Source organism: Bubalus kerabau, chromosome 20 (assembly GCF_029407905.1).
Source record: "Bubalus kerabau isolate K-KA32 ecotype Philippines breed swamp buffalo chromosome 20, PCC_UOA_SB_1v2, whole genome shotgun sequence".
Taxonomy (NCBI): Eukaryota; Metazoa; Chordata; class Mammalia; order Artiodactyla; family Bovidae; genus Bubalus; species Bubalus kerabau.
In genome coordinates this window covers 58,061,682-58,078,154 of record NC_073643.1, presented here as the reverse complement: position 1 = coordinate 58,078,154, position 16,473 = coordinate 58,061,682, and the positions used below count along the sequence as shown (strand labels likewise).

Sequence of the window (16,473 nt, the reverse complement as noted above, 5' to 3'; positions counted from 1 at the left end):
ACACGGTGCCATGCTTTGGAATGATAGAACCCGAGAAACACTGGGTTGGCCAAAAGGTCGCTTGGAATTTTCCATATGAGCTGAAGAAGCCCGAGGGAACTTTTTGGCCAACCCAAAATTTGACCTGTCCATTGGATAGGCAAAAGGTGGTCTTATTCAAACAATGGAATATTAGCCGTTAAACAGGAAGGAAGTACTGACACATGCTGCTGTGACAGGCTGGCACTTGGGACCCTTGGCTGCAGTGCTTATACCAGGACAAATGTCTCCTTGAGCAACTAAAAATATAAAGAAACTATACAAGGGACTAAAATCAACAGGTAAGGGTTTTCTTGCTGGGGAGATGAAAATATCCTGGAGTTAGTGATGACGGTTGCACATTGTGAATGTACTAAAAACCATTGAATTGTGCCCTTTCAGATCAGATCAGATCAGATCAGTCGCTCAGTCGTGTCCGACACTTTGCGACCCCATGAATCGCAGCACGCCAGGCCTCCCTGTCCATCACCAGCTCCCGGAGTTCATCCAGACCCACGTCCATCGAGTCAGTGATGCCATCCAGCCATCTCATCCTCTGTCATCCCCTTCTCCTCCTGCCCCCAATCCCTCCCAGCATCAGAGTCTTTTCCAATGAGTCAACTCTTCACATCAGGTGGCCAAAGTACTGGAGTTTCAGCTTTAGCATCATTCCTTCCAAAGAAATCCCAGGGCTGATCTCCTTCAGAATGGACTGGTTGGATCTCCTTGCAGTCCAAGGGACTCTCAAGAGTCTTCTCCAACACCACACTTCAAAAGCATCAATTCTTCAGTGCTCAGCCTTCTTCACAGTCCAACTCTCACATCCATACATGACCACAGGAAAAACCATAGCCTTGACTAGACGAACATTTGTTGGCAAAGTAATGTCTCTGCTTTTGAATATGCTATCTAGGTTGGTCATAACTTTCCTTCCAAGGAGTAAGCGTCTTTTAATTTCATGGCTGCAGTCACCATCTGTAGTGATTTTGGAGCCCAGAAAAATAAAGTCTGACACTGTTTTCACTGTTTCCCCATCTATCTCCCATGAAGTGGTGGGACCGGATGCCATGATCTTCGTTTTCTGAATGTTGAGCTTTAAGCCAACTTTTTTGCTCTCCACTTTCACTTTCATCAAGAGGCTTTTGAGTTCCTCTTCACTTTCTGCCATAAGGGTGGTGTCATCTGCATATCTGAGGTTATTGATATTTCTTCCGGCAATCTTGATTCCAGTTTGTGTTTCTTCCAGTCCAGCGTTTCTCATGATGTACTGTGCATAGAAGTTAAATAAACAGGGTGACAATATACAGCCTTGACATACTCCTTTTCCTATTTGGAACCAGTCTGTTGTTCCATGTCTAGTTCTAACTGTTGCTTCCTGACCTGCATACAAATTTCTCAAGAGGCAGATCAGGTGGTCTGGTATTCCCATCTCTTGAAGAATTTTCTACAGTTTATTGTCATCCACACAGTCAAAGGCTTTCGCATAGTCAATAAAGCAGAAATAGATGTTTTTCTGGAACTCTCTTGCTTTTTCTATGATCCAGCAGGTGTTGGCAATTGATCTCTGGTTCCTCTGCCTTTTCTAAAACCAGCTTGAACGTCAGGAAGTTCATGGTTCACGTATTGCTGAAGCCTGGCTTGGAGAATTTTGAGCATTGCTTTACTAGCGTGTGAGATGAGTGCAATTGTGCGGTAGTTTGAGCATTCTTTGGCATTGCCTTTCTTTGGGATTGGAATGAAAACTGACCTTTTCCAGTCCTGTGGCCACTGCTGAGTTTTCCAAATTTTCTGGCATATTGAGTGCAGCACTTTCACAGCATCATCTTTCAGGATTTGGAATAGCTCAACTGGAATTCCATCACCTCCACTACCTTTGTTCATAGTGATGCTTTCTAAGGCCCACTGGACTTCACATTCCAGGATGTCTGGCTCTAGGTCAGTGATCACATCATCGTGATTATCTGGGTCATGAAGATCTTTTTTGTACAGTTCTTCTGTGTATTCTTGCCATCTTTTCTGAATATCTTCTGTTTCTGTTAGGTCCATACCATTTCTGTCCTTTATTGAACCCATCTTTGCATGAAATGTTCCTTTGGTATCTCTGATTTTTTGTTTTCCTCTATTTCTTTGCATTGATCGCTGAAGAAGGCTTTCTTATTTCTTCTTGCTATTCTTTGGAACTCTGCATTCAGATGTTTATATCTTTCCTTTTCTCCTTTGCTTTTTGCTTCTCTTTTCACAGCTATTTGTAAGGCCTCCCCAGACAGCCATTTTGCTTTTTTGCATTTCTTTTCTATGGGAATGGTCTTGATCCCTGTCTCCTGTACAATGTCATGAACCTCATTCCATAGTTCATCAGGTACTCTATCTATCAGATCTAGGCCCTTAAATCTATTTCTCACTTCCACTGTATAATCATAAGGGATTTGATTTAGGTCATACCTGAATGGTCTAGTGGTTTTCCCTACTTTCTTCAATTTAAGTCTGAATTTGGCAATAAGGAGTTCATGGTCTGAGCCACAGTCAGCTCCTGGTCTTGTTTTTGCTGACTGTATAAAGCTTCTCCATCTTTGGCTGCAAAGCATATAATCAATCTGATTTCGGTGTTGACCATCTGATGATGTCCATGTATAGAGTCTTCTGTTGTGTTGTTGGAAGAAGGTGTTTGTTATGACCAGTGCATTTTCTTGGCAAAACTCTATTAGTCTTTGCCCTGCTTCATTCCGTATTCCAAGGCCAAATTTGCCTGTTACTCCAGGTGTTTCTTGACTTCCTACTTTTGCATTCCAGTCCCCTATAATGAAAATGACATCTTTTTTTGGTGTTAGTTCTAAAAGGTCTTGTAGGTCTTCATAGAACCCTTCAACTTCAGCTTCTTCAGCATTACTGGTTGGGGCATAGACTTGGATTACTGTGATATTGAATGGTTTGCCTTGGAAACAAACAGAGATCATTCTGTTGTTTTTGAGATTGCATCCAAGTACTGCATTTCGGACTCTTTTGTTGACCATGATGGCTACTCCATTTCTTCTGAGGGATTCCTGCCTGCAGTAGTAGATGTAATGGTCATCTGAGTTAAATTCACCCATTCCAGTCCATTTCAGTTTGCTGATTCCTAGAATGTCGACATTCACTCTTGCTATCTCTTGTTTGACCACTTCCAATTTGCCTTGATTCATGGACCTGACATTCCAGGTTCCTATGCAATATTGCTCTTTACAGCATCGGACCTTGCTTCTATCACCAGTCACATCCACAGCTGGGTATTGTTTTTGCTTTGGTTCCATCCCTTATTCTTTCTGGAATTATTTCTCCACTATCTCCAGTAGCATATTGGGTACCTACTGACCTGGGGAGTTTCTCTTTCAGTATCCTATCATTTTGCCTTTTCATACTGTTCATGGGGTTCTCAAGGCAAGAACACTGAAGTGGTTTGCCATTCCCTTCTCCAGTGGACCACATTCTGTCAAATCTCTCCACCATGACCCGCCCATCTTGGGTTGCACCACGGACATGGTTTAGTTTCATTGAGTTAGACAAGGCTGTGGTCCTAGTGTGATTAGATTGACTAGTTTTCTGTGAGTATGGTTTCAGTGTGTTTGCCCTCTGATGCCCTCTTGCAACACCTACCGTCTTACTTGGGTTTCTCTTACCTTGGGCGTGGGGTATCTCTTCACGGCTGCTCCAGCAAAGCGCAGCCATTGCTCCTTACCTTGGACGAGGGGTATCTCCTCACCGCCGCCCTTCCTGACCTTCAATGTGGGATAGCTCCTCTAGGCCCTCCTGCACCTGCACAGCCACGGCTCCTTGGAGGTGGGGTTGGTCCTCCCGGCCACCGCCCCTGGCCTCGGTCATGCGGTTGCTCCTCCCCGCCGCCGCCCTTGGCCTCAGGCTTAGGGGTGTGGGGTAGCTCCTCCCGCCTGTTGCCCTGTCCTCGGGCTTGGGGCGTGGGGTAACTCCTCTCGTCGCCGCCCCTGGCCTCGGGCATGGGTTGTTCCTCCTGGCTGCCTCCCCTGGCCTCGGGCGTCTGTGCCCTTTAAAAATGGTTAAATCAATTTTGGGGGGGCAAATTTTGTTTCAATAAAAAGTTAGAAAAAACCCAAACACTTGCGGGCTTACTCTGTATAAAATATCATCCTTACTGAAATGCATTATTATTATATTTAAACTGTTTTATTTGGCAGTGCTGGAACTTCACTGTGGCATGTGTCTAGTGACCTGACCAGGAATCGAACCTGGGCCCCCTGCAATGGGAGGGTGGAGTCTTAGCCGCTGGACTGACAGGAAAGCCCCTAAATTGCCTTAGTTTTGTGACCCTCTCAACAATCTGAGGTCTTCCTTCAGACCATTCGTACGGGCCACATTAATGCAGTGCTTGTATAAGCGAGACTCCATGTAAACTATTTCATATATTGACTTAATAACCATACTGACCCATTCTAAAGAGAAGAGGGAACAGGTAGAGACCAGGTTATCTGCAGGAAAAGGGAAAAGGCAGGGCTTGATATAGCCTGAGCTCCTGATGCGGAGCTTCCCTGCGATGTCTACAGGCCCACAATCCTGATGGAGATGCTGGGATGGGACCTGGGCCCTGCCACCCCTGAACCCCAACTTTGGTGCCTGCCCTACCCTCTGACCTCAGCTGTGGCCAGGGTTGCAGGGGACCCTCTAGGCTCTTCACCGCGGTGTTGGGCACCATGTTCCCACACCTTACCGCTTTTGTTCTTTTTCATTATTATTTTTACTTTTCTCTTTCCTGTGAAAGTCCCCACAGAGCCAGCACAGACCTTCGCACTTAGTGAATGCTACTCTGGTGTCTGTTACATAAAAATGTGATGGGAGGTTATGAAGCGGATGCTTGCCTTGCAGCTGTGTGTGGCCAGTTTTCCCGCTCTGTTCAAAATCCATCGTTCTCTAAAAAATGGAACTCATTCACTGAAGTGGCAACAGCCAGTGCTCTGCAGCAGCGTCTCCTTGTTCTGCTCACGCTCTACCCTACAACAAAAGCAGTTTTCCTAACAATTTATTTTTCATTTATTCAATCAGCTTAATTTGCAAATTATGCCCTTAGAAGGTTGTTGCTGAACCACCTAAGACGCCGGGATTCTTGGCCTCTGGAGAATTCAATCCGGGGCCAGTGACGAGGTTTGATCACTCAGAGCTTTTTTGTAATAAAGGTTTATTAAAGTATGAAAGAGATAGAGAAAGCTTCTGACATAGACATCAGAAGGGGGCAGAAAGAGTGCCCCCCTGCTAGTCTTTAGCTGGATGTTATATAGCTACTAGCAGTCTGCTAATTAGAGAAAGGAAATGTCTCAAACTCAGAGAATGGCACCAGGTCCCTCACCCACAACATGTATTTTGAGATAACATTGGCACCAGGTGAGTCATCTCAGGCTATAAAACCACTGACATGAATCTTGAAGAAAGGCAGATTTCCAAGCAAATATACAGTTTCATTAACATAGATTAGGAGAACAATGTATAACATACTGGTTTGTCAAGTCGGTTCTGAGCCTTTAGGCGGAACCAACTTGAAGACGGAGTCTAGGGTAAATACATAGTTCACTAACATAGCTCAAGACAAATATATCCGTAAGAAAAATGCATCGGTTAGCTCAAGAAAAATGCATTTGAGAAAAGTTAAGTTCAGGTGGAACCAGGTGTCATTATGGCAACACATAATTTTAAGAGAAACCTCTTTTTACATTTGTATAGAGAAGGGGAAAAATCTTAACACTTGTTTGTTTCCTCCCGCCACTTAAGAGAGAGAGAAAAAATGTCTGACACTTGCAGCCTATTTCCTCAGTTTGGAAACCCCTGGCCTCCCTGCCTGTTACCCTCTCATCTTAAAATGAATGAAAATTGAGGCTTGATAACTTAGATTTTCATTTGTTTTATGAGTTCCTTCTAAAGTAAATGTTTTAGTATTTGGGTTATACCATGATAATACCTGTATTAAAAATGGCATAAAACTAAAAAGGTCCTGTCCTCCAGCTGGAAGATGAGAGATGGGTAAATGCTTGAGTTTTCACATGGGGATCACAGTGAACACATGAGTCAGAAACCAAGACTCTGAAACATAATTGCAGGCAGGTATTCACACTAGGTTATCAATGGATGCCGGGGTCAAATCTCCAATTCCTAAAAGTCAACCGAGAGTCCTTAAGAACACATAATGACAGGGACTTCCCCGGTGGCTAAGCCTCTGTGCTCCCAATGAAGGGGGCCTGGGTTTGATACCTGGTTGGGCAACTAGATCCCACATACTGCAACTAAGACCTGGTACAGTAAAAAAAAAAAAAAAAGAATAGAAGGAAAGGGCCTATAAAAACACACACACACGATGACAAAATCATCTAATTTTTCCTTGGGGGTTGGCGTTTTTTTGGGGGGAATGTGTCTGGAGTCTTGGAAGCTTGAATACACTATGTTCTCCTATAAATGGACCTTGAGAGCTTGTTTGGAGGTCCTAGCAGGGGAGTGCAGGTACTCATATATCCTTGATCAAAGAACGGTCCTCCTCGATTGGAGAAGGTTGTCCTCTTCAGCTGAACGTGCAGCTTGCCTAGCCAACCAACCAGTCAAATCAACCCTGGCAGTCAGTGGGGTGACATGACACGGCCAGATCACCCTCACAGAAGGTGTTTTTTAATAAAAATATTTTTATTAATAGGGCTTCCCTAGCGGCTCAGTGGTAAAGAATCCACCCACCAATGCAGGAGACGTAGGTTCACTCCCTGGGTCAGGAAAATCCCCTAGAGGAGGAAATGGCAACCCACTGCAGTGTTCCTGTCTGGAGAATCCCCATGGACAGAGGAGCCTGGTGACCTACAGTCGGACAGAGTTGCACAGAGTTGGACACAACTTAGTGACTAAACAGCAATGGTATCATTTTCTATAGAAAGAGAGCAGAAAGTCTAATCTTCCCTCAAACAAGGTTGATAGAAATTTGCTTTATATTGTCGGTAACTAAGAGTTTTTTTCCAACCTCAAATCACATTTCATTATTGGAAAGTCACATACATTTACATTTTTAGGATTGTTGTCAAATAACAATTTATTTTTTCTTAAAACAAAAACCAAAAACTCTTAAAACATGTTCCAGCACATTCAGTAGCGAAGATCTACCAGTGGTACACACATTAAGAAAACACAGTAGGTTGGTAGTAGCTGGGCTGATTAAAATCTATACGCCTGGAAAGGTGGTTGTGCTTAATGGAGCTCTGAAGAATCAAAGTGCAAAGCGATGTATAAAAAACAAGTCTGAAAACTTCAGAGAGTTTTTAAGATAGACTTAATTTCTCGTGATTTTCCCAAAGCCAGTCATGATATTTATTTAACTTATGGTCTTCAGGGTGTACCTGGAAGAAATACAACACAGAAGACAGATGCCTTATGTAAGTTTGTCAGAAATGCATTTATTAAATTGGCTTTTTAAAGATATAGTGGTGGTGGTGGGGGCGGGTTTTCCCTGGTGGCACAGTGGTTAAGAATCTACCTACCAATGAAGAGGACATAGGTTTGATCCCTGGTCTGGGAAGATCCCACATGCAGAACAACTAAACCCACGCACCACAACTACTGAAGTCCATGCACCCTAGGGCCTGTGCTCTATAACAAGAGAAGGCGCCGCAACAAGAGAAGTCGGTGGAACGAGAAGCCCATATACCCTAATGAAGACTAGCACCTGTTCACTGCACCCAGACACCACACAAGGCAGAGAAGACCCAGTGCAGCCAAAAATAAGTAAAATAAATAAAAAGTATTAAAAAAAATAAAGATATGGTGGGAGAACAGTATCTTATGATAATATACCTGAAAAATTATAATAATTTGTAACCTAACGGGATTCACGAATGTTTAGAATTACACCTTACATCAAAGGAATCCTTCACAGTTTACAAGATACTTTCCAGTTTGGAACTGATCTTCCCCAGGACTCAGTGTGTGAGGTGGTGATAACGTGAGTCAAATATTAATAGGCTATTTTTCCAGAAGGAGGTTATAGACTCTGAGAGTTTTAAACAACCTGCTCAGGTCACAATACACGGTGAAGCAGGGTTGGGCTTGGCTAGGCCGAGCAGCTGAATGCTTCAAGAAAGTCACAGGTTGAGGGAGTTAGCGTACCAGGCTCTGAGGCAGTGCCTACCGGTGGCCAGGATGCCTCCTGGATGCCTGCAGGCTGGGCATGCTCGACAGAATGGGCAGCTGACGAAGGACCCATAGACCATACAAACTGAGACCACCTAATCCCACGCCTGCCTGCTCTCCAGGGGTGGGCTTGTGAAGCTAAGTACAACCGTGACATGAGGAAAACTGCATCCGGCCTAGAGACAGTACGTGAATGGGAACGACAGGAAAGGCCCAGAAGAGGCACACCGATGGGGTCACTCAGAGGCCAGGGAATCGTCATCAACTCGGGAAAACCTCTAGACCCTCTCCTGCCATCAATAAACCCCAAGCCTCCACTACCCCTCCAGCTTGGAGTGAAATTGGTTGTGACCGTAATAGCGAGTTAGATCCAAGAAATAGTCTGAACCACCACGGTGGACTTATTTTGCCCCAGAGACACAATATGTTGGAGCTGGGCCTTACCTGCTTCCACTCATTGACGCAAAAAATTCGGTATGAGTCGTTGCCGTATTTGCCAATCCCGTGAAGCTCGATTGGGTACCTCCACTGCTTTGTCAGATATTCATCTGAGAATACAACACCCCACACATCAGGTCAGCCTCTAGAAAAACCCTTTCCCTAAAAAGGAGAAAGGGACAGGAAAGCGTGTCTCCTAATAGCCTCAGTGGTGACTGCTTCCTTCTGAATTCCTGCAGCACAAGTCCTGTCGGCTCTGCTCGTCTACCACGAACTCATCTTATTGTCTTGAGTTGGGCTAACTGGACAGAGGTAACATCCCAGAGGTCAGCTGGGCTTTCTGCTTCACTGCCTTCTTCCCCTAATCCTGCTCACACAGCCTGACCCAGTGCTGGGCAAAGATTTATATTCTGGGTCAGTGGGAGACCGTGGGTGGGGCAAGTGAACGATTTTCAAATGCCTCTGGAGCTTGGGCTAAAAGATCTCTATTAATGTCGCAGTTGAGGACACTGAAATTTAAGGTGCGGCTCTCACTTAAATAGGCACATTTTTATGTTTTCTCCTTTGGGTGTATGGGTGAAGTTACCGGAGAACTTGATAATGGTTTTTGCTCGAAGATCGTAGAGACCAAGAGGTTTAAGAAGTTCTGAAACATCTCTCCAGTCTGCAGTCCTTGCAGCCTCAGCGGAAGGGTACTTCTCCAGAAACTGCCAGAGCACAGGGATGGCCATTTTGCCTGGGAAGTTAAAAATAAGGATGTGATTACATGCCTCCGGATGGGTTGATTTTAGGTGCAGGTACTTCCTTATCTATAAATCTCACATGAAACTGAAAAGTGTCTCTTGCATCTCCACTGAGCCATCTGGGAAACCAATGTCTTCTAATCGGTGGTTTAACAAGAAAGAAACAATGAAAACAAAAAACTCTGTATATGAAACTTGCCCTGGTGGCTCAGATGGTAAAGAATCTGCCTGCGATGTGGGAGACCTGGGTTCAACCCCTGGGTCGGGAAGATCCCCAGGAGACGCGAATGACAACCCACTCCAATATTCTGGTCTGGAGAATCCCATGGGCAGAGGAGCCTGGCAGGCTACTGTTTATGGGGTTGCAAAGAATCGGACACGACTGAGCGATCAAGCATGCACAAGAAGACATTAACTAAATAAACAGCAACCATTTTCAGGGTCGAAACCTAACATCATTAACCTATTTGGTTAGTTGTCCAGATTACGCTGAAACCTGACCTTGCATGATGTCAGTTTAAATAATCAGATCATCAGATAACTAGTGTAAAAGCATACAGAACACAAAGATGCCGATGACGTTAAAGAAAGCATCCAATGAAAAAGAAGTGCATTTATACATGACAGAGAGATGAGGAATGTTAAGTAACTGATTTTCACTGATGACCAAAAATAATTTGGAAGCAGAAAATAAATGACAATTTGCTCCTTAATGCAAAAGAAGGCTGGTAATAGACACACAGACATAGTACTATAAAGCAATTATCCTTCAATTAAAAATAAATAAATTTATGGAGAAGGAAATGGCAACCCACTCCAGTGTTCTTGCCTGGAGAATCCCAGGGACGGGAAGCCTGGTGGGCTGCCATCTATGGGGTCGCACAGAGTCGGACACGACTGAAGCGATTTAGCAACAGCAGCAGCAGCAGCAGATGTCTGGAAATTGAAAAGTTTTCCCAAACTGGACAACTTACCAGAAGGTATAATAAAGGATTTAGATGTATTTTAGGTAATAAAATCCTTCTGGTAAGAAAAAAATAAAAATAAATAAATAAATTTAATTATAAAAAAACGAAAAAAGCTGCTGGAGATTATCTAGTCTAACTTTCTCATAGGTGAAAAATTTGAGGGTTAAAAGGCCTCACCTGAGGTCAAAATCAAACCTGAGGCCAGGCCTCCTAACCAATTCTCCCCAACACAGTGTCTCTACCAAGACAAAGATGAAAAGAATCCCAAACCTGAGGTCCGATTGAGAAATATAGTTGCAATGAGGAGCTTCCACGGATCATGAAAAAGAGTTTCCTGGACAAGATTAAAAGGTGACCGCGGAGGTGTCCACTTCTTAAAGGCCTTGCGTCGTGGAGGGCTAAGAGCTAAACAAACACACCGTATCAGAGCTGAACACCTGAAGCAGATTTAAAGTCTGCTTTCTGATGGGAAAAGGGATACCTTCTTTGTTGTATTTGCTGGAAAAATACAGGCTTGTTTTCCTTTTTTCTATTTGTGTCCGTGGGATGGTGTCTTCTGAAAAGGAAGAGTGAACATTGTTTACAGAATCTATGGTTCAGTCTACAGAAATATTCAGGACTGCAAATAACAGTCCACTACTACTAAAGAGCATTTAGAATGCCCCAGGCGCTATTCTAAGCTTCACAAAAATTAACCAATTTAATCCTACTAATGACCTAGGAGCTAGGCAGGTCCTATTTTATCTGCACTTTGAAGATAGGGAAATTGAGGAACAGAAAGGCTAGGTAACTTGCCCAAAGTAAGTGTCAGAACTGCAATTCTTTTTTTTTTTTCTTATTAGCTATACTTCTTTGTTCTATTTAATTAGTGGTTAGAGCTGAAATTCTAATCCAGGCAACAAGGCTCCTGAGTCCATGCCTTTAACCACTGTTATACTAGTTCTCTTGTCATTAAAATATTTTAAGACTAGATCATGAATTTTTTTCCCATGTCATTAATTTTTAAGTGAAAAAAGCAATACTCAACACATGATCCCAATTAAAAAAAAAAAAATGATACCGATTAGAAGGAAATAAACCAAAATGATATAATGGTTGTTGTTAACTTTTCTTGTAATTTTCTGTATTTTTCAAATATTCTGCAGTGAATACTTTTATCAGAAAAACAACAAAAAAGGATACAGGTAAAACAGAACCTGCAGAAAACCCCAAAGATTTGGACTGCCGGAGGCCACTATCTATTGGGATGTGCAATTTACCAAAGACTCTTTAACCACCGTTGTTAGGCCTCTCGAGTTTCTAAAATCATCACATTTAATACTCGCTAGAGCCATACCCTCTAAATTTGCATGTCAGTTAATAATACCTTGTGTTTGTCTAGCACAAAGCCATCTTTTTCACTTTCCATTTTACAACATTCATGATGTGAAAAACAGGACTAGTGAAGTTACCACTTGTTATTTTACAGATGAAGACTCTTAAGGCTTAGAAATTAAGCAACTATCTGAACAACAGCGAGACTCACTATAGATTGGGATACGTATCCATGTCTCCAGGTAATCAGTCTGGGTTTTTTTGCTATTCTAGTTTGAATAGGCAAAGCCCAGTGGAAAGTAAAAAGAGTTAGAACAACAGAAACTGCTCTTACTACCTACTTGCTAATTTCTTCTGCGGATTCCTATAAGTATATGCTGTCTAAGCCTTCTTATTAATAGGAGACTAAGTTCAGTTCACTTGGCAGTTTATAACTAAGACAATGGGGAAGTCTTTACTACTCCGTCAGACACCTATTATTACCTACAGTAAACGTATCATCTCATGTTAAGAATGGACTTTATGCATGCGATGAACAGAATACTTCCACTTTAGTCATGAAAGGATGTTTTCAGTATTTTACTTGCTCATTGTACTAGCAGTAAATCTACATAAATGTCAAGACTTTAGGAAGTTCAAGGTCTTTAAAGGACAGATCTGAAGAATTTTTATGCAATTCCTAGGTGTATGTGGTCATCTTCTATTGAAGGCAGAGAAACTCCAGGCACAGGAAAGACATAATAAAACCATGAGGGGGACCAAGAGAAGGAACCAAGTCTAACCACCTGCTCTACGGGTCTGTCCACACTGTCTCCCCATAGGACTTCAAGTAAAATTACTGTTCTTCTTTAAAGGAGTTATTCATTATATCATAATGGCATAATGAATAACTAAGAGAGGGCTGCTCAAAGGTCTCCTTTTCATCTCCTATTCACTGAAGTATCATAAAGGCAAAACTGCTAAGCTCTGAACTCTGTATTAAGAGCATATTACAAATAATAGATGAACTATGTGATTAGTTTTGAATTATTTAGAGCTCTAAAGCATTTTAGAGTAGCATTACAACAGAAAATAAAAATGATTGTGATACATGCAAAATTAAACTGGAAGTCACATATCAGTAATAAGTTACAAGGGTGCAAAGAGAAGATATTGGCTAATCTCCAACAGTTTACGTATAAAAGGAGTCTTCCTCAAACCTCAGAAGGGCAGCCTTTTCTTCCCCTCTAAAGTTATAAGATTACTGGACAAAAGGGAAGAAGGGAGAGCACTATTGACGAGAGTCCCAGGTGTTGTACCAGGGAGCCATGGTAGCAACTGTCTGTGGCACAACTGTCCTCTGCTGGGGGCATCAGAGTGGCAGCCCGCCGATCCCTTCTCTGCCATGCAAAAGGGCTTAAACATCAGTTAGACAAAGCACTAGGACCAACTGGTAGGATGTATCTGATAACATGGCTCAAGAGCTTCATTCTGTTCCCACATCCTAACTGTCTATAGGCAGGAAGTGCCAACTCCTCATCGCGCCTTTCACAGCACTTTAGTGCACTGAATACCTTGAGATACTTTCGCAGACGTAGGGTTTTTCTGTGTTTGTGAGCTGTCGTCTGTTTCAGAGCCACCTTCTGAAATGTCCATATGCAAATGCTCCTTCCTCTCCGCAGCTTCTACTTTGGTTCTTATTTCCTCAGATTCTAAAAAGGTGGTGTCCTCACAGTTATTGTTGGGTTTTGCTTCTTCAGCCGGACATAATTTGCTTACGATGCCAGAAGGGATCTGTTCACCATTTGGTCCCAAACACGATGATTTTTTTTTACCAAGCCTCTCCTCTTCAGTGGTCACACTGAGGGCCTGGTCGCTGGCTCTGGCATCAGAGATGCAGCAAGTTCCCTCAAGGTGACTTTCCTGTGCAACAGGTTCACTTTGAGATTCTCTGTTACTTTGGACAGGATCAGGAAGACTCTTGCGGCACCCTGTTTTTGATTTCTTAGTTTGAATCTCTTTCAAAACAGTCACCTTTCTTTTGGACTTGCTAACCTTTTTGGAGGCAATATCATGAACACCCTCATCTTCTTTCAAGTTAGGTGGTTCTCTGCTATCCTGCAATTCCAAACAAGTACTTGGCAGGGGAAACACATCTTTCTTCCTCATGCTCCGTGTCCTGAGGTTCCGGTTTGAACTGCTACTTTGGTGTTGCAGTTGGAATGTCAGAGCTGCTCTGTTTCGGCCTTTACATCCTGACTTGATGCTCCTTTCAGGACGTACACTGAAATCAAAGTCTTCTGGCTTAAGAGAAGTCTCTCCACTTTGGTGAAGATAATTAACAAGTGAAACTCTGGATCTGAACTTCTGTCCCTGTGGGCTAGAAAATGACATTAAAGGACACTTACTGCTAGTAAATAAAAGTGACTTTTAAAAAGAACTGCGTCACATTTCAGATGTTTTATTAATAACCTTCAAATTTTGCCATGGACATTGCTATTTAAAATAAAAAACTGCTAAAAAGGTGCTTTTAAATAGCTTCCTTTTTGATAATATAACACAATTTTACAAATATAACTCAAGTGCAGTCTTCCCAGTAACCATTTGCAGTCAGAGAAAATGTTAAGTATTTGTCCCCAGCTCACCTGATATAACTAACCAGTGACAACAAAGGAACAGAATCCATGATGGTTTTATGGTGAAGACAAAAAAGTCAAAATTTCTGCTATGTTTTCCTCCCATCTGTCTAGACAAAATTATTTGGCTGTACTGTCTTTACGGCTCTGCATGCTCACCTGATAAAATGTACGTCGTATTTGCCTGCTGTTTTCCCAGATAACCTTTGCTTCACAACTCTTTCCCATCCACATGGTACAGACTTTCGGCACTCTGTCATTACGTTCCCACCAGATTGAGCAGAAGCAAAAGGCTCTTGTAGCGGGAGATTACATTCACTTCTGCTTTTCATCACCATTTGCTTTTCATCCTCTCCCACTCTTTCTGACCCCAGAGCAACATCTTCCTCCCTGAAAAAAAACAAAGTGCAAGTGATTAGCTCATTTAAAATTAATTTGATTCTGCTTATTCAGTTTCAGTCAGTGACAGAAAAGGAACCACATAGACTATGGGACAGGTTAGAGTCAGTATGGATCAGTCATGCTATGAGAGTATCTTCCTATTTTTCAACACCTTCCTGTCTTCCAAAAAGGGTTGGAAATCTCTGCACAATGAAAAACTCAAGCAATTTGCTAGAAAAACATTTTTTTGTTAATCACTGAATAGCACCGTTATAGAGGTTTCTGGTGACACCTGGCATAAATTGAAACATATGAACCAAGAGCCAAGTTTTTAACCTGGGGATACACAGAAAGGCTTAAAGGAGTTAGTGAGATACCCTCTTTCACCCTCCCCCCCAAATAAGTGAGGTAAAATTTTAATATATGTGCATTTTGGGGGCGGTGGAAAAGTATCTATTACTTTCATCAGAAGTTGTAGCCCTCAAAAAGGTAAAGAACTTCTGATATAGAATTTTCAAATTCTCATTCATTCTTGATCTGATAACCTTGAGAAGGTAGGTAGGATAAGGATTACTCTCATTTTATTGATAAAACTGAGTGACAGGAAGATTGTTACTTGCAGAAATGATTCCAGAACCCACATCTACTTAAATCTTGGTCTAATACTTCTGTTCCTGTACTACTGTTAAAAAACTTCAGTAGAGGGTATCCTAATCACTCAATCATACATTTTCAAAGTTGGATGAGTGTCTAGAGATGTCTGTCTAACCAACTTCTTTTCTACAAACAGGGAAAGTAAGCATGAATCCGTGATTAACTAGAATTAGAATCAAGGTCTTCTGATGCAATTAGGGGTTAAATAATTTGCGGGATGCGGGGTGGATCTTGAGAAATTTTACCCTTTACAACTTTGGTGATAAGGAAACTGAATTCTGGTGAAAACAGCACAAACTTTAAAATCAACAGAATGTAGTCAAATCCCAGCTCTTTCATTTACTATCTGTGTTATCCAAGAGCAAGTTACTGAACCTCTCAAAGTCTGTTTATCCACCTGTAAAAAGGAGGTGATACCTCTTTTAAGGTAGTTCTTAAGATTATATTTTTTTGAAGGGGGGAGTACGTAAGTCATCTTAGCCCCATCCCGCGCATACACAAGTACTCAAACAATGGGTGCAGCTTCCTGTGTTACTTTCTCACAGTACCCATTTCCCCAGCGCTGCTGGCTGCTTAACACGACATCTCCTCCAAGGTCTTCCTCGGGTCCTCCAAGATGACTGATGATCCTCCAGTCAGATGACTGACTCCCAGGCAGTCATCTCCTTGCACCAGAAAACCTCCTAGCAACCTCGTCCAGCCCCTGCTTGCAGGAATTAACCCTGCCGGCCTCCAAGGCTCCATCCAACCTAGTTGAGAAAGGCCCACCCACCTTCTACTTCCCCCTCACCCCCAACACTCATTATACAGGTGGTGAAGCTGAGGCCCGAAAGGAGACAATGACTTGCCGGAGGTCACACAGCCGGTCTGGGACTAGGCGCTCACGGTCGACGACCGAGGGGGCAGCTCCGCAGTCCCCCAGGCTCGGACTCTCCATCCTAGACGTGCCCCTCAAGTGGGCTCCGGCGGCAGCAACAGGCCGAGAGGGGGCGTCGCTCTGGGTGTGCGGCGGAGTAAGAAGTGAAAATTTCTTCAGTTCGGAGCGCTAGGCTGGAAGCAACAGATGAGTGCGGTGAAAGTCTTTCCGATTCCTCAGCACCTTTCCGGCCGCCCCCTCGACCGCAGCCGCTAGTTCCGCGGCTCAGCCAATCAAATCCTTCGTCAAGGAAGACGCACCGTTCCGACCAA

At 43.0% G+C, this 16,473-nt stretch overlaps 1 protein-coding gene across 2 annotated transcripts; it reads right to left on the bottom strand.

Annotated features, from left to right (window-relative positions):
* Positions 1-7,051: 7,051 nt before the first annotated feature.
* MBD4 (methyl-CpG binding domain 4, DNA glycosylase) lies at positions 7,052-16,429 on the bottom strand. Of its 2 annotated transcripts, none has more exons than XM_055557630.1 (8): positions 16,130-16,429; positions 14,410-14,636; positions 13,189-13,994; positions 10,803-10,877; positions 10,592-10,726; positions 9,197-9,346; positions 8,617-8,720; positions 7,052-7,382 (listed from the first exon to the last, which is right to left on the bottom strand). In XM_055557630.1, exons 1-8 carry the CDS (start codon positions 16,220-16,222, stop codon positions 7,305-7,307), a joined length of 1,668 nt encoding a protein of 555 aa, XP_055413605.1. In that variant the 5' UTR covers positions 16,223-16,429; the 3' UTR covers positions 7,052-7,304. The 2 variants fall into 2 exon arrangements, with proteins under 2 accessions (XP_055413605.1, XP_055413606.1); XM_055557631.1 differs by having other exon boundaries at positions 10,803-10,874; positions 16,130-16,423.
* Positions 16,430-16,473: the final 44 nt, after the last annotated feature.